General features: G+C 39.6%; 2 protein-coding genes across 6 annotated transcripts; both read right to left on the bottom strand.

Moving 5' to 3' along the window:
• Positions 1-8,218: 8,218 nt before the first annotated feature.
• On the bottom strand, positions 8,219-15,559 carry btbd10b (BTB (POZ) domain containing 10b). 5 transcript variants are annotated; one of them, XM_076110053.1, is made up of 8 exons: positions 15,449-15,559; positions 13,297-13,482; positions 12,530-12,839; positions 12,231-12,333; positions 10,938-11,058; positions 10,461-10,658; positions 10,251-10,361; positions 8,219-9,245 (listed from the first exon to the last, which is right to left on the bottom strand). In XM_076110053.1, exons 2-8 carry the CDS (start codon positions 13,445-13,447, stop codon positions 8,914-8,916), a joined length of 1,326 nt encoding a protein of 441 aa, XP_075966168.1. In that variant the 5' UTR covers positions 13,448-13,482; positions 15,449-15,559; the 3' UTR covers positions 8,219-8,913. The 5 variants fall into 5 exon arrangements, with proteins under 5 accessions (XP_075966168.1, XP_075966169.1, XP_075966167.1 ...); XM_076110054.1 differs by having other exon boundaries at positions 13,297-13,479; positions 15,449-15,549; XM_076110052.1 differs by lacking the exon at positions 15,449-15,559 and adding an exon at positions 14,851-14,991.
• A 1,477-nt stretch (positions 15,560-17,036) lies between these two features.
• On the bottom strand, positions 17,037-17,665 carry pth1b (parathyroid hormone 1b). Its single transcript, XM_076109753.1, has 2 exons — positions 17,586-17,665; positions 17,037-17,427 (listed from the first exon to the last, which is right to left on the bottom strand). The coding sequence occupies exons 1-2, from the start codon at positions 17,663-17,665 to the stop codon at positions 17,232-17,234; spliced, it is 276 nt and encodes a 91-aa protein (XP_075965868.1). The 3' UTR covers positions 17,037-17,231.
• Positions 17,666-18,021: the final 356 nt, after the last annotated feature.

Here is an 18,021-nt window from a genome sequence, read left to right as displayed (position 1 = left end):
ACCTTTTGTGCTGTTGCCTCGTCTCTGCTTTCACATTTTGTTGCTATGTTGTTTTGTCGTTGTTGTTTTTCAAGCAAGACTACAAATTGCTGGAAATTCAGGAAATCTGAATGGATTTATAAAAATTATAGTAACTATATCACAATTCTACAAGATGCCTGGTTTGGCTCTTGTGATATACAAGATAAAAACAGAATATATTAAATTTCCCTCCATGTTTTTACATACAGTTTGTCTATAAAAATGGCCGGATGATAAGAGACAAAGTCTGTTTTGACGCCTCCAGCTGTGAAACGTCTTAAAGAATACAACAAAAAATCCAGTTGCCTTTGGTATATAGTATTCATTATTATTTTTGTGTGTATGGCTTTAAAGATGATGAACAGCTGCGAACTTTCAAGGCTATTCTGTTGTTGTTGTTTTTAAATCTAAATGAACTCTGCTCTCATATTATAACAAACACTATAAATAACACCATGTGAGTGTTGAGTGTAATTAAATTACAGAAGAGCCTGTTTATTTTAGGATTCAGAAAATGTAGCATTAAAAAAGGCTGCACATTTTTCATTTGATTGTACACATGTCAACATGTGGTTCACTGACACTTTATCCCACAGGAAGAGCAGATGGTTAGATTGGGTTGGAGTTAAATAAGGTATAATGTTGCATGTTCACATCTCTCTGCCTGGACTATATTGAATTAGAAGACATCACAGCCTGTCCTCGCCCAGCTGGTGAAAACAGCCCAAAAGCCAAACAATCAGTTTTACGTGTCACTTCTGAATCTATTCTTCTGAAGCTAAAAGACCGGTCATCGCCAGATTTATACCACTTTTTGATTATGATGATCCACTTAATTTTTGTGCCTTTCATGAAGCACTGAGGTTTAAGTCTCTCACTCCTCATTTTATTTTGTATGTCTGTCATGTGTTATTATTAAAAATAAAGACCATAGTCACAGACGCTACCTGTATAACTGTTTTGCATTTGTTGTGTGACGCGTGCTAATGGCATTAACTCTGTGTCCATTTTAATGCTGCTTGTTGTCTCATGACTTACTGCAGATACAATTCAAGGCTGTTCAGCGGGTTGTCTGAAATCCATGTTGTTCATGTTCATTTACCATGAGAAGTTCTGACTCTGCCACGCCAACCAAGACGTTATCTTCTAAACTAAACAGGAGGGAGGAAGTGGATCTACAGTAATGTAGTAACGTAGCAGAGGTTGTGTAAGGAGTCCAGGGTGTCTGCGGGAAACCCAACAGTCTGGTCCGAACTCTGAGTGATGTCATTTACAGTGATACAGGACATCAACATCTGCTGATGCACAGAGGCTCCAAGTGGAACAAATGCAACATAAACTATCACTATCACTAACACAGGACTGGTTTAAATCGTCTCACTGCTGTTAGTAATGGGATGTATAAGAACTGTGCAGTTGATGAGGACATTCTTACAGTTAAAGCCTGATTAGAGATCTTTACTTTCAGATTCAATCTTTCACTTTTGATCTCCAAATAATTTGCATCACACATTTGAACATGTAACTAAATCCTTCCTTCATAGTTGGAATTGTTGTTATAAATCCCTTTACATGACATGACCAACTTGACATGTTGGCAATATAAGATGTGTGTTTGATGCTCCATTTTAAGATGGACATCTTATCAACAATGTTTCCAGCATCCTCTTCTAATTGATGTTATAGGCCTGAAGTTTGCACCTTCCATATACCGTTTCCTTAGATCTTAATAGATAGAGATATAGAACAGGTATAGTCTCTCTGGCACCATTGCTCAATAAAACTGCATCAAATGAGAATAAATCATTCTTCTAATACCTTACTGATTCAAATTGTGAAGTATTGTTTCTGTTGATTTAAAGTTTTATCAAAAATAATTGTATTTTTGGCTTTAAAAAAGACAGATGTTAAACCTGTTAGATGTTGACTGTGGGGATTTTTCATCTGTTTGTTGGCACTCTACCGCCAGCATGTGGCGAGAAGAGACGATGCTGAAAGACATAATCTAGTATCACGAGGTCCTACAACATCTATACATGTCTTATGTTACTTTGATTATTAGCGTGTTGAATATTTGTTTTACCTTTTCTCTCTTTTTGTTCCCATGGCAACATAACTACAACAACAAAAACATCAGCTACGACTACCGTTGTGCTGCTACTAACAATAACAGCAATCACACAGTCAGTCGGAAAGACGGACTGCTTTCTGTTGAGACAGATTTTTCTTTAATGCCATTTATGAAGCAATTTCCCTGAGTTAAATTAAAGTAGAGGTTTGTTTTTCATCATTCAATACAATTTCAATAAACCCTGCCTTGTGTCTCTTCTCAAAAGGCAGATATGAATCCCCTATAAGATTCACAACCCAACTGACCTCTTCAATTATATACAGGGGTAGGGCCCTTCTTTTTCTTGTTTACACATTTACTATACACATGGATCACTGTCTCCCTTTTGAATTGCTGTTGTTTATCCGGTACAATAATTTTAAACTGTGGGAGTTTGTGGCAACCGTTAAAGCTGAGCCCCTTTCTGCACGCAGGTATAGCACAAATTCTTTTCCCACTTGAAAAATTCATATATTTTTCCACGTTAGGTTGAGGAGGAAGGGGGGATGACGATATTCATCATGCAGGAGCCAAAGTCCCGTCGTCTAGTTTCTGTTCCGCTAGCTTCTGTAAGTGCTTCAGTGAGTTTTCTCATAGAGGATTTCTACTATCGCCCCCTCTACAAATGTCATGTCAAGTCAAATTGGTTTCTGTGCTTCTCAATTTGTTTGTGTTTTTATTTGCAAGATGTCTTCTTGAGCTCTCTCTTCTACTGTAGTAAAATGGTTCATTGGAAGGATTTTAGTAATTAGTGTCAAGTTCATTTCGGATGCATTACTAAGTTAGAAACAATCTGCACCTAAAGAAATGCAATACAATAAAATATTATCATACAGAGACATTCAGTTTGATCTGATCAGCCAGGCTTGCTTCATGCTAAAAGTAAAAACATGCTAATAATCCTATAATGGGACCAACAACAACAAAAACAGGGTTGATGGTGTTTAGTAATATGAAGATGTTGGGATGGAAACTAGAAGGACAGAATTGGGCTTTAATCCCCAGAGCAAACAAAAAGCTCATATTACTGACTTTGATAATGTGATTACTCCCGCCATCTGTTCACTCTGTTCAACTTTTACCTTCAGGCCAACTTTGACATCTCTCTATTTTAGGAGTCTGCTATTACAAATCTGAGAATGTATTTTTAGAAAGATATTGTTCTTTAAGTTAGCAACTATTTTCTAGGTTAAAACAATAAATTGCAGACTTGTTACTTGAGCTACACAACAGCAGGCTTTTACGTAATCACATCCAGCAAGGGTCCTTTAATGGTTCTCCTACATCAGATCCTGTTTATTATCACATGTGTCATGGCTTATGCAAGTATGATTGTGATCTTCAGTTAAGAAACGCCCACGTCCACTTAAACCAAGTAATTTAATCCCAAAGTTTATACTACTGAGTCTAAAGGGTAAAGTTTACACTATCTTGATTGAAGTTCAGCTTCCTCTCCTATATGTCAAAAGTGAATCTTAGCTGCCATGTTCAGGTGTGTGTCTGACTATGAATGAGGTGTGTGGAGAGGCTGGGGCGCTTCTTTGAAATCCTCAGGGTCTCATATGCTGTAAGTACCAGCTGTTAAAGCTGTTGTTGCTCGTGCTGCTTTAAGCTTGATATATAGATTTCCTTCTTGTGCTCAAAAGTCAATAATGACCTGACTAGACGAGTGTGTGTTACTTCAGTACTTCCGTGAAGTCCACATGGACCCGACAGACGACGTTTCATCTACGATGAGCAGGCTCATGTCTTCACGGTCAACCAACCTGATCAGCAGCTCAACCAGCCAGAGCTCCTCTCGCACAAGGAACGGAAGCTCCACTGTATACCTGTAAGTCTACGGACACACTCCGTCTGTGCATTACCCCGCGGCTGGTAAAACATGTTGCTTTTGTTTCCTCTCTGTTGGCCTATTTAGTCCAGATGTCAAAGTACCCATGTTTAAATGAATGTTTATTCATTGTTTGGAATAAAATATCCACCTCTTGGCGAGGAGATATGACACTTCTATCTAATATGGGGCGACTGTGGGGCTTTCTGATTGTCACCTGGGCGACTGTGGCTAAGTGGATAGCAGGGCCGTCTTTCAATCAGAGGGTTGGCGGTTCAATCCCCGGCTCCGGCTCTGCTAGTCGCATGTCGATGTGTCCTTGAGCAAGACACTTAACCCCAAAATTGCTCCCGTAGTTGTGCCTACGCTGTAGAAATGTGATAGAATCTGAATTGTAAGTCGCTTTGGATAAAAGCGTCTGCTAAATGACTGTAATGTAATATCTTTTTAACATTGACCTTACAATAATGGGATTTCTTCACAAATAAATGTAATTTCTTACAATATTTGGTCCTGGGTTTAAATCTCAGCCCGTTCTTTTACATTTGTTTTATTGATTTGCCATTGTGATCAGTTCAATTGTGCTGTGTCTTCTTTATGAAATGTCAATTTAGACAAAGAGAATAAAAGCATTTTGTTACCTATGAGATTTGTTAGACATCAGAATACCATGTTTACTGCTGTTACTTTTTATAGAATAATGTTATGATAGTAAATGGCATTTATTCTAATGCTGCATCTGTAAGACAGGTGCATGGAAGATTCGCTTTGATTATCACACATGGTCAGCACAAAATGAAATAAAGAAGCTACGTTTTGGTCATAGACTTACCAAGGTCTGCCACTTTTCCATTTTATTTTGTATGAAATGTGGATTAAAACCTTACTGCTGAATGAAAGTCTAAAGAGTGTCACTTAACATGGACCTTCATTGTTTCTACAGGGTGTGTAGTGACCAGCAAGTTATTTAGGACTTTGTTTAAAGTGAACAATAGTCTTCTTTTCTTTTTAAGGGCCACTGCCATTTTGGGTTATTTACCTCAGGAGCTGGTGAGAACTTCATTTTACAAATACTGTTATGAAGATGACAGAAGATAATGCTCAATTAGCAGAAAGTCACAGGCAAGGTATGCATCTTACAGAAGGGACAACACTTGATTCACTGCAATTGCACTTATGTGCAAAGCTCTGCCAAAGACCAGGACTGCTCTCACTGTTCAGTGAATCTGGTGGAATTGGAGTGCTTTTGCTGCAATGGGTGAAAATAGTATTGTAGTTCATCTTACCTGTGGACAGTTCATCCATTACTTGTCCTTGTCCCCCTCTGTCGCTGTCTGCTGTAAGTGCTGCAGGTGAGAGAAAAGATCAATACAAGGTGCTACAAGTTCAAAATAAAAGACGGCTCATTCATCACACTAAAAAGCCGCTGGTTCAGTTTTAAGAACCCTTGGACCAAAGAAGTGGAGTTCATTGTCTCTACCAATACTCTAGTCACGTAAGTAAAACTCTCCCTTTCTAGCTTATAATATAATATCATGTTGTACAATCCTGTTGTATGACATTCATTTTATATTTGTTGTTTATAGTGCTATAGTTTAACAAGACTAAACACAAATTGCAACTAGAACTGGATATCATAAATTTTGCATGTATTCAGTCATAAACAAAAGTATTGGACAAAATAAATGATTGACATTTTGACCAGATGATGGTGCTAAATGAGACCAAAGTTATTACAATCATCCTCTGGGGACAATGCATCTGTGCATTAAATCTCACAGCAAAAAATCTGTTGGTGTCAAGATTTTTCAATTAAGGAGCTCACAATATAGTCAATCACGATAACTATAGAAGAAAAGTAAGAGGATCATCAAAGACAGTAGGCTTCCTCTTGGTATTGGTAAATTCTGTGCCAATTAATTTGAATGGATGTTGAGATATTTGACGGGTGATAAATGTAGATGTTTGACCTGCTGATGGTGCTGGAGGAAACGTCAGAGGATTACAAAAGTCATTCAAATGCATCTTGTGGGAACGATGAATGTCTGTACCTCATTTTGTGCCAATCCATCATGTAGATGTTTAAGTGAGAGAGTCAGGGGGATTCATCCTTTGGGGACCATGAATGTCCGTAAAAATATTCTTGCAGTCCATCCAATAGTTGTGGAGATCTTTCAGTCTGGACCGAAATGGTGGACCGACTGGCCAACCGCTGCACGGCAACACATAAAGAAAGTGCAGAATAAATTAAGGATATCTGTATATTCTGTGTGACTAATGTAGGTTGCTGAGCTATGACATAATACACAGTCATGCCTCTTTCCACACTCTTTTGCTTTTTTCATTTGCAAAACAGTCCTTCAGTTGACAGACCTGAGAGCGGTTATCAGCCTGCTGCCTCCCCACACACAATGGCCACCGTACTGATGCCAGGTGACAATCAGAAAGCCCTTTCTTATGTGTTATTTGTTTTTAAATCTCAACCATCAAAGCAAAGCAGCACATCATTAATCGTACAGCCTTGTCCTATTGCAGGTGAAGGGAAGCTGGATCTCCAAACGGTGCCTGGAACTCCTAATGGTACGAGGGCAGGTGCTGGGAGGATTGGGCAAACGATTGCAGAAGAGCTGTTGGAAATCCAGAGGTATAACCATCTCCTGACTAATATCGACAAACCTCTTTTAATATTCGACATCAGTTAATACTTTGGAACATTTATGTACTCTGTTAATGTGAAATCACAATTCACAGCCTGACAGCTGTTTTGCTCATGTCAAAATTTGCTCAAATTGCCCTTAAAGAGACAGTGTGTAGGTTTTGGCAGCATCTACTAGTGTGGTTGCAAATTGCAACCACCTGAATACCCCTCTCCTCACTCCTTTCTTTCCAAAAATGTGTAACGCCATTCACTTCACTCAGAGGCCCTTCTAACTACAATAACACTACTTAAGTAGCGACGGAAGTCAGATGGCGGCTGGTGGTGCTGTGGTTTTGCCCTCTGCGGCTCACGTTGCCCCAGTATCCCAAGTGTGTTGGAGAACTACTGTGTCCGTTAGGTAACACAACACGTAACAGGCTCCAGCTAGAGCTGGTGTTTGGTTTGTCTGTTTTGAGATACTGTAGAAACATGGCGTTGCAACATGGTGGACTCACTGAAGAAGACCCGCTCCCTATGCAAATACAAAACGCTCATTCTAAGGAAAACATGTTTCTTGATTCCAAGCGATTATACACCATTTCTGTTAATAGACCCTAAAGGCCTAAATGCCACACACTGTACCTTTAAATGTGCATAAAAATTATATTAGAGTGAAAAAGTAAGAAAGCAATACTGCAGATTGATTACTTTTACACATAACTCCACGTAAAACCTAAAAAACATTGTCTACTTACTTGCACCAAAGTATGGACGTGTCCACTGTGATCTCAGAGGGTCAGACGGTGTTTGAGGAGGAAGTTCCATATGTGGTGTCTGCAGCTCTGGAGAACCTGTTGGGGAGCAGGGTGGAACATATCCTTGGGAAGAAGGAAAGAGGCAACCAAACACAAAACTACTCAACAGCGCGAGAGGTTGCAACATCAGGTCAGGACGAGGAGGATGTTTTTGGAGCCTTCAGGACAAGCTGAAGGAGGTCAAGACTTGAAACTGGTGTGATTATATCATGTGACCTGCACGTCCGCCATCATCATGGGATACCTGCATACACACCTGCAGCAGAGGCTAGGAAGCCAAAGAGAAAAGGGCAATGCTCAAAAGGGTAGAGAGGTGTTTATATTGGAACAGCATGTCCACTGACTTCCTTCCCCACCTTAGCACCATGTGGTGATCAGCAGACAGCTCTGATCCTCTGGTAGGGCTATGTGTCTGACAATATGACTGCAGAGTCAATTATCAATCTTCGAAAGATGTTCTGCTACAAATTGCATTAGAAAGTGTAGACTCTTAAGATTGACTGATACAATATACATCTACCATAAAAAGGAAGAAAACAAAGCAGACTCTCAAAAAGAGTAATGTTTAAGACCTTTCTTCCCAATGGGATCTTCTTTACGATCTCCTGTCCAGCCATCAGCTGTAGCCAGACCTGATTTGTTGAATTTATAATGGCTATGGCATGTTATAAAGGCTATCCTCTCTGGTCTGTCAACTTACTTCCTCTCTTGTTCATCACATCAATGTGATCAGTCTTGGGACAGGCGTTACTGAAACTACTGGCAGGTTTTAGAATATTTAGGATTGAACATATACAAAAAGGTTATTTTGATGTCTTTATTTGATGATTTGACGTTTTATTTTTGAACAACAATTTCAAGCTTTGCACAAAAAGACCACAACAGCCTGTGCTCTGCTTAATATCTTGGCTGCGGGAAGAGCATAACATCACAAATCAGATCCAGCCAATAACTACATACCCAATTACAAGATTCAAAGACATGTGAGAGGAGTTGAACCAGAGACCATGACACTATGCGGTGAGAACAGGGTTTTTTTCGATGACCAGAAAGTCACATTTTCCCCAAAGCACATTTAGTAGTTAGGCCACTCAAGATAATCAAAATCAATATCAGTAAAATATAACACTGTGAAAAAACAGTGACACCACATGAGTGCTCAGCCAAAACCATCAAAATAAGGTACAATAACGTTGTAAATAATAATGTTAATAATAAGTGTTTTACAGATCTTTTTTTTTTTCCCAAACAGAAAAATAAATTCCTTTGGTCAAGTAAAAAACTAAAATAATATTGAACTCTTCCTTCCACCAATCTTAAGTCCCTCATGCTTCTTTTTCTACAGTCAACCAGGTTCTTGAGGCTCAAAGGCTGCAAAGGAGGTGTGTCAAGGCAATATGGTTATGGTGCCCCTGGCGCTCCATGCTGCAGCATGCTGGGAGAAGGACTAGAGAAATAGGAGAAGGGGCAGAGGCATTGAAAGAGGACCAGTGTGTCCTCAGACAGCAGGTGAAGGTGCATCAGGGTCGGGCTCATTGCTGTAGTTGTTGCTGTAGTGATTCCCACTGGGTGGGTGATTAGGTAGGTTGTCCAGTTCATCCACTTGGGGCCCAGGGTGCATCACCACCAGCTGGTCCTGGGGGAAGTCGGCTGCTGCTGCCGCCAGGTTAGTGATGGACTTGGACTTGACACACTGGAAGTCCACGTGGCGGCTTTTACCCTCTTCCTTTTCCCAGGACATGCGGATGAAGGGCCTCTGGACGTAGTTGTAAATTACCTCTGGACGACCTCCTGGTCGTTTTTTGACTTTCTCTTTATATGTAGGGTAACCTGCCAAAGGAACAGTGTGGACAAATCATGAGCTCAGTTTGTGTAAACCAGTCCTGGTCAACTAGAAGACAAAGACACCAGAATGATGGGGCAAGAGCTACTTGACCAGTAAGTGAAAAACCATTAATGCTGGTGCATGTTCCAAAGGAAAGGAGGGTCATAAAGTGTGCGATTTCATTTAATGAATAATTACGTGGCTGGATTGTTTGGAAAAGAGAGCTTAAAATTGGTAAGTTAAAGTAACAGTCTTTTATCGTGGACAAAGAGCTGATAGTGTTGAGTTACATATTCGAGACATAACGTTTGTGGTGATAAATAAAACTACAAATGTGTTAGAGATGACATAACACCACTTGCTGCAAAATCACCCGTTGACCAGGACTCTAAAAAGGTTTGGCCAACATTTTTTAACCGTATCACCAGAAACAATAATGCCTTGAAGGTTTTTGGCCTTTTTATGGAGTGGAGGAATTGTTTTCCATTATAGTCTACATTGAAAGACTAATTGCTAAGTCTTTCATGCATTTATGGCTAGAGTGCACTGAGTGACAGCAGTCTCCTTACTGCAGTGTTGGTGAACATCCAATATGCAAAGATTAAAAGCCTTTTCCTCGACATTTTGTCCATTCACACACACACACACACACACACACACACACACACACACACACACACACACACACACACACACACACACACACACACACACACACACACACACACACACACACACACACACACACACACACACACACACACACACACACACACACACACACACACACACACACACACAAAGTGGTAAACTGCTTTCAATGTCCTTGAAAACGATTTGCCCTCAATATTGCAACACACAAAACTAATTTGTTATAATTGTTCTCAGTAATATCAAAATAATCCCTTCTGCAAGACGTCAGTTGTATTTATGTTTTTTCTTTGCCCTTAGTACTCCATTGACAAGGAAGAATAAAACATTACTATTTACCGTTTGAGAGTCCAACTTACCTTCAATGCCCAGTCTTATTTTCTTTAATCCTCGATCCTTTAAAACTGATTTGGCAACATCTCGGTTCTCAATATACTTGAAAAATCTGTACAGTTTTGTGCTGTAGATGACTGCGAAGAGAAGAAGCACAACAAATGTGTTAATCACACATCAGTCTTTTGTGCACGTGCAGACCTGTGCGCCTGTATTCTGTATTAACGTGTACTCACTCTGTGAATACTCTTCCCCCATCTGTGGTGGATATTCTTCGTCCCAGTCAACCACGTCATCGTCAGTAAGGACTACAATGTGACATTCCCTCTCTCCGCTCTGGGCACTGGCCACCATCAAAGGCAGTACCATCTCCTCCAGGTAAAACTCAAATTGCCGCCGAGCTCCATCATTGGACAGCTCATGCATCAGGGCACCTGATGACAAAGGAGATTGGATCAGTTAGAAGATGTGAACCAATTCATACTGGTTCTCACAACTCCCCACCACGAGTTGAACTTGTGTAAATAAAAACCTAAAAATAAAAGTTCTACCTGCATTAGAATACATTTATGATAACATGTTTTCTGTTGTGTAAGGCTAAAGAGGAAGGAAGTGACACGGCAGCCTTGCTGCGTCTCTTTTTAACGCCGACTCACACTGCCACCGTTAATGGGTAACATTAACGGCTACAATGCCCCAGACGAAATACTCACTGAGGTCTCTGCATTTGATGGTGCTATAGTCGAAGGAGATGCATAGATAGTCACACGCCTCCCGCAACTCAGGGATGGAGATTCCATCAGGACAGCGGATTATCCCAGATTTGTAGTAATCCTGTCAATTAGACAGAAATCACATAGACGGCTGTCATTTCAAACAGTGTTAATCCATTAGCTCATAATATGAAACATGCATAAATGAATCAAGTGCCCAAACGTAAAGACTCAAAGCTTTAAATAAAACCTCCAACAGTATCTTACTTTGGTAACGCGTTTTGCCATCTAATAGAAGTTGAGAGCTTCACAGGTTAGACTTTACAGGTTGCCAAACTCATTCATTGCTCAATCTGTCAAACAGTAACAAGATGAGTTCTCAGTAGGTCGAGGGTAACATGCAGTAAGCGCGGAAATTTGTTATCTGCTTTAAGACTGTTGTATGTACGCATGATACTAAATGTACTGCAGCTGTCTATTTGTAATATTGTGCGGTAGTTTAATGTGCTTCTTTGGTCTGTGATGCACGACAGATTTCAGAGGAATCTGACAGTAAAGTGTTGACTCATCTAATCATTACCTACCTCATCTTTACTGACAAGTCACCAACAGCATCTTTTCCAGGAAATATTGTATCACAAAGTAAATCTAACTTTGCTGCATTTAGTCTAATAACAGTTCTAACATATACAATCGGTTAACCTTGTTATATTATCACGCAGGAAATATACAACAGCCCTGATATAAATACCTCCTTCATGACGGTTATAATGGTCAGCTTTAGCTGACACTATGGTAGAGGGGTGTTGTTTTCGCTCTAAGGTTATTTTGGAGGCTGTAGTTTGTGGTGCTGTTGAGCCGTATTGTGGTATACTGTGAGGTGGTTCTTTGGTTTAACATTGTGATTCTGTGTGTGTGTGTGTGTCATCATGCCAACATGTGGTCCTGGAGATACCTACTTTAGTGGGCACTACCACAGAAGCGGTTTTGAGTACTTTGTATATATGTCTGTATTTGGAGAGACTTTGTCAATGCAAAAGCTTCACAATCAAGCAAGATGCAGTCAACTTTACAGGAGATGAAAATGAAGGTTGAGTTCAAAGATGGGTGTGGTCCGAGCAAGAGCGCCAGATGTATGAGGGTAGGAAGTGGAATATGGGGCTTTGGACCCCCTACTTTAGACCTCTGGCCAGATTTGGCGTCACATCTGGTGTGATCCCATTGCAGCATTGTCTTTAGTTTTTAGTCGACCATCATTGATACAAACAGAGAAAGTCATAGAGAGAAACTGACCAGAATTGCTCGGAAAACTGTTGAGCTAATGCCCTCAGCCACCTCGTACTCCCCCTTCTCGTTGGGCCGTGTGAAATTATGCTCTCTTCCAGATCCAAACATTCTGAAATAAAGAGACTTTATTTATTCTCTGAGTCGCAGACCAAAGAAATCATAAACTGCCATAGCATGTTTATACCTACAGTACATCTATATGCATATACGCTGGATTTACACGTTGCTGATTAGTTAAATACTTTCAGTTATTGTGGCGATAATGAGTAGTGACAGATAATAATACTGGTCAAAGTATACTGTACCTGCCCAACATGGTATTGGGTTGTGCAGTGAAGATGGCAGGATCTACTACAAAGCGTGTGTTGTCAACAATCAGAGTGACTCTTTCTGAGGTCCTAATATTTCGGTTTCCCACAGTGGCACCCGCTCCCCCCTCCTTGGGATTCTCGTAGACAAAAACCATTTCTCCAACTCCCAAGCTCTTGAAGGCGCCTTCAGTACTCGACAGGCTGCTGGTGCGACTGCTCAGCACCCCGCTGCTGCTGGAGCCGCTGGGAGAGACTCTCTGAGGCCGCGGGCTACTGGGCCTCGATGACGAGGCACCATCTCGCTCTACACACAAACAGGCAGAGCAATGACTCATACAGGACTGTTTCCCATTTTAACTTAGCACACAAACCACAGGGCACGCATCACATCAGAAAGACATAATTAATGACATACATTTTTTATGATTTTGTGTCTGAATTTGGAGATTTCTGCATTTATGAGAAGCATTCTTCATCTTTGGCATCTATTTCAGTAGTGGTCCACTATTAGTAACATCTGATCTAAAACAACCAGACTAAAAAGGGTCCATACTCAGAACACCTGTCCTGTTTCTAGAGAATCAGACTACAAGCCATCTTGTTATGAACACAATCAGGTAGATTACTGCTGACTTGAGCCACTCATGTCTGAGCTGCAAGTTGATAAATGCAGTCAGCTGTTCTCAACAGTAGCTGCCAGGAGCTGTGGACCTCGAGCATGATATCCATACGAGTCCTCTATTCTTTCCCTGCACACTCACCACTGTTGTGTTGGCGGGTGGGTGAGGTGACGTTGCGAATGCAGGGGGTGAGCTGGCCATCTCTCTCGTGCGAGGAGTCCCTGGAGCGATCGCTGGAGCGGCGGCGGTCACGTGAGCGGTCACAGCCTCCACTGGCACCATGCATGCTCATCTTCCTCCACTCTAGATGCTCTGGCCTGACTGCTTCTTTTCAAAACAAAAGGCATAGTTAGCATTCCTCTCTGTTTCTCAAGCCCAGAGTATGTTTCATACAGAAGTTGTAAAGTATTCTTAACAGTTAAGGGACTGTAAATTATTCTCATTACAACATGTACCTTCAATTCAGCAAGCTTACATATGAGGCCTTAAAACGTATGCAACAACCGGACCTACCACATTCTGTAAGCTTATAATAAGTGTGTTACGCACAGACTTAGAATACAGCCAGGTTGTGTTGCCATCACCTTTGAATCTAACACAAAACCAATATTGATGTGGGATCATGCAATTTCTAACTCTTCTTTTAAAATTTGTTTCTGACAGGTCACATTTGCTTACTTAAAGAAAACCCAACAGTCCACGACTTATTGGGTTCATCAAAGGGAGAAAAGGAAGACTGCAGGGTAATAACGTGCAGTCAGTACAAACTGAGCCACCGACCACAGGCAAACAATACACCCCCCTTGACCTAAGACGAAACGCACAAGTCTTACCTCTTCCTGCCTACTCTATCCTTACATCATATCCGCCTTTCTATTGTTCCCTCTGAAGAAAAAAAAGCTAAACTAGGAAAATTACCTCACAGGTTAGGAAGGAGGAAGCAGCCCTTGATATGCTGCTCTAGACCTCTCTCTCATTATTATTATTAGTCACATTACTATTACTGTTTTTACTATCATTATCATTCTACTATATCCACTGCTGTTATTATTAGTAGTGGTAATTTTTCCATCATTCTGCTTACTACTGTATTATATGAATAATTTGTGTCGTATGCATTGAATGTGTTGTAACTGTTATGTTGTTCATTCTGTACACATGACATCTATTGCACTTCTATCCATCCTTTTTTTTTTGGGGGGGGGGGGGGGGGTGTCCTGTACCGATGTGAGGGTCCTGAGACTTTCACTGGAGCATGACGCTGTCATTCCTGTGGGTAGGTGTGGGTAATCTGGATTAAATATTCCATCATAGTATGTTTTTGCAGAGCATGTCCGTATAAAGTCAACCTTATATAAACTCATCTGACTCGCTACATATAAATAAAAGAACCAAATGTGAATCTGTTTTTTGGCTAATCCAGTGACTTAATACAAGACAGGAGCCATGTACAACATAAATACAAAAATAACTGATTCACAGGGAGTGCATGATTATCATCTGATATATTTGAAATAGGTGGGCAATACCTGGTTACCTAAATACCACATTATCCCATTTGATCATTTCCTATTTCAAGTAACAATATTTGACTAATCTATAATCCAGCATCAATCCTGCCTCCTACCAGTGAGTTACACTACATTGCTGCCAGGAACTCTTCCCAGGAGGTCTGACAGATTTTCAGCTGCTCACCTCAAGTGCTTGCAGAGTTTGCGAGGTCGGCTTGTTGCGTTTCGTTCCCAGTTTTCGGTGTCACTGGAGTTACTGTCATATAACTGCAGACGTGCTTCCATCACCCATACAGGGGGGAGTCTGGTCTGGATCTTTCACCGTTCATAATCTGGTTAATGGCGAAATCAACAAGTCAGTTCGATCCCCAGATCAGCTCCTTACTAACCACGGGCTAGCAGCTTACAGCTAACAAAATAGTTTGCCACTGAGTTCACATGTGCCGTCTACTTGTATGTAAACGAAGCTGGAGAGGGGGGGTGAAGTTGTCGTTAAATGTCGCTATCGTTAGCGTTAGTTAGGTGAGTTTCACACATCTCAGCAATAAATCGTGTCATCGTTGCTCTCCGGCTGAGTCAGCCTACGAGTAGGTTAGCTAACGTTAGTTTGCTGCGTTAACATACCAAGCTAGCTAACATTAGCTGGCGTTGCTAGCAGTACGGTACGACCCTATTAAAATAATATTATAGGACAACTTTGTGGCTAGTTAAGTTATTTGAACAGTACAGACCGGAGGCTGTCATATCCAAGGACGATGATGCAAAATATAAAGAATAGCTACCTGGTTGGGTACGTTTTCCGCTGTAGAGTAATCCCAATCTCTCAGCAGCTAACCAGCCATCTCCTTTCAAAACTCTGACGTGACGACGGTGTCCTGACGTAATGACGTACTGACGCACACAAAGCTACAAGTTATAGCTGTTGCCTATTGCTTAACTTGCTATTACTTTAGCTTTGTCCGAAAAGTTAATTCAATTTGAGAATGAAAATGTTTTGAAGGAGATCGATTGGATTTCATCCGTTTTCAACAGATGTCAAAACGATTTATATTATTTCCTAAAAAGGAATGGTGTTGAGATCTCGCGAGACGTTACGCGCGTGTGCGATATCTTTCTTTTGTCCTAAATGTAAGAACCTATGGTAAGCACATACAAAAGCATGTAAAAGATAAACATATGAGAAACTAAACATAAAACCGAAAGTATAAACAGCCATAGAAAAGGAAGGGAAACAAAGGAAAATTATAAATTAAACAAATTAAACAATCACAAGTGCTACAAACAGATCAAGTGAATTATTAATTGCTAGATTCATCAGTTTTAACGTTGTTATTCCTTGTGGAAAACGTAATAACACAGATATAATGATAGTCTTTGATAACCACATAAGATTGGTGTCAAACAATTGGTCTGAAGCAAAGTCACCATCAGGGAGAATTAAAGTAATGCTCTACAATTTAAACATAATAAAAGTAACTATTGGGCAAATTTCTACAGGAATTCAGATAGACAATTCAGACAAAAAAATAGAGTTGATCATTGCACAGTATGATATGAGATGGTTGGAAAAATAAGTATTTATAAATCAATTTGTTTCAACTGTTACATCAGGCCTAGGTTGTTTTATCAAGCATTATGAGACATCATTTTCTTACAGATACAGAAGGATGAAAAGCTAACAGAGTTTGTAAATTTGAATAAATGTTACAGATAACTAAAGGAGAATAAGGAAAACTTCCAATTATGTATCAGGATACACAGTGAAAACAATTCATTTCAATGTATTAATTCAGACGTGAAATGTTGTAATATGTTGAAACTAAAGTGTTATTTGTATGTAATGCAAGACAAGATAATGGAAATACTCCAGAAATTGTAGACTCAATAAGCATCGCTGTTGAGTTTTTTCAGGTTGGCTCATAAAGGGACTTAGGAAAACAATTTATACTGTTGGGGATAAACAACAATGAGATTTTGATAATGAGTGAGATGAGGGAATTTAAACAAGGATCTTGTAGAAATAATTTCGACAAGTCTAACAAACAAATCATTCCTGTTCCAAAAAGTAATGAGAGGATGCCTATAGTGTACAAGTGAAACAATACATCCAGTGTAAGACTAGCTATTTACAGTAGTTGGTCCGTATTTACATTACAATACACAGTAAACAACATTTATTTTAAATAGTAAATTTTGACACCTGTAGTCCAAACAAGAGATTATAAATTAATATTTAACTTTTTTAAAAACCTGTGAATGTGGCCTTTTCTTTCACATGATGGCCTGAGATAATGAATTTAATAGTTGCTAGACATTGCAAAATAATGTAAACAAATTAATGAAATTTAAACATTTAACATACAAGCAAGAAATAAATTAAAAGAAATAACATCAATATAAAACATAAATGAAATTAACAAAATAATGGCTTAAAACAGAAATAAATAAATAAATAAACAATATAAAGACAAACAAAATAGCAGCTAGAAAAAAATGACTTTGAGATCCTCAAATTTTTTATAGGGCTTCTGATTTTCATAAGATAAAAGATAACAATTATTGTGTTCAACTTTTGTGCATGTTTGAGCCAAGAACATCATTTGGGAAATTATTTTTAGTATTTGCTGATTGTCCATGTTGTGGTTTGGCGCTGGCAACAGTTATGTCCTTTAACCTTTCCTGAAGCCAGTCCTGTCTGTCTCCCACTTGTTTGTGTTCCCGAACGTTGTGCATAAGCTGTACCTCACTGATGGTTCTCTTTCTGTATAAATAGAAAATGCCACGAGGAAGATGTCCATCATCAATTCATGTTTTTATTATAGTGATTCATTTTCAATTAGTTATTTTCACTGCAAAGTAAAAATGACGATGACAATGTTATTTCACAGCGTTAATATACAAACTAAGAACAGAATTTACCTCAGTGGTTTAGCCTCTAGGTGTAAACTGGCGAAGAAGACTATCAGAACCAATGTTTCCAAATACCTCAATGAAAACATGTTGTGAAACTGAAACAAATTAAATAAAAAAAAGTGGTTAGAAAACAAAATTAATTGTCTCTTAATATAACACTTTTTTAAAAATGATAACCAATTGTACAATTATATATTCAACTACTGATCCACTGATATGGCATTCTTACCAGATTTTATGTCCTTATCCAAGAAAAAGTACGGCAAGTTTTGTTGAGATAGTTCTGTATCGGTGCGGCAAAGAAGTCAAAGTTGTTGATCAGTCTTTAGTGCGAGGAAAGGTTCTCTCCTTTATATACAGCGTAGCCCTCCCCTAGTCATCGATGAGCCATTTTCACTGTTAATGTTGATGTCACTTTTACAATGCATCGATGGGGACAGCC

This window comes from Anarhichas minor, unplaced genomic scaffold (genome assembly GCF_050575085.1).
Source record: "Anarhichas minor isolate MPS153535 unplaced genomic scaffold, ASM5057508v1 ptg000042l, whole genome shotgun sequence".
Taxonomy (NCBI): Eukaryota; Metazoa; Chordata; class Actinopteri; order Perciformes; family Anarhichadidae; genus Anarhichas; species Anarhichas minor.
Note: the sequence above shows the minus strand (reverse complement) of the source record. Positions and strands in the feature narration are given on the sequence as shown.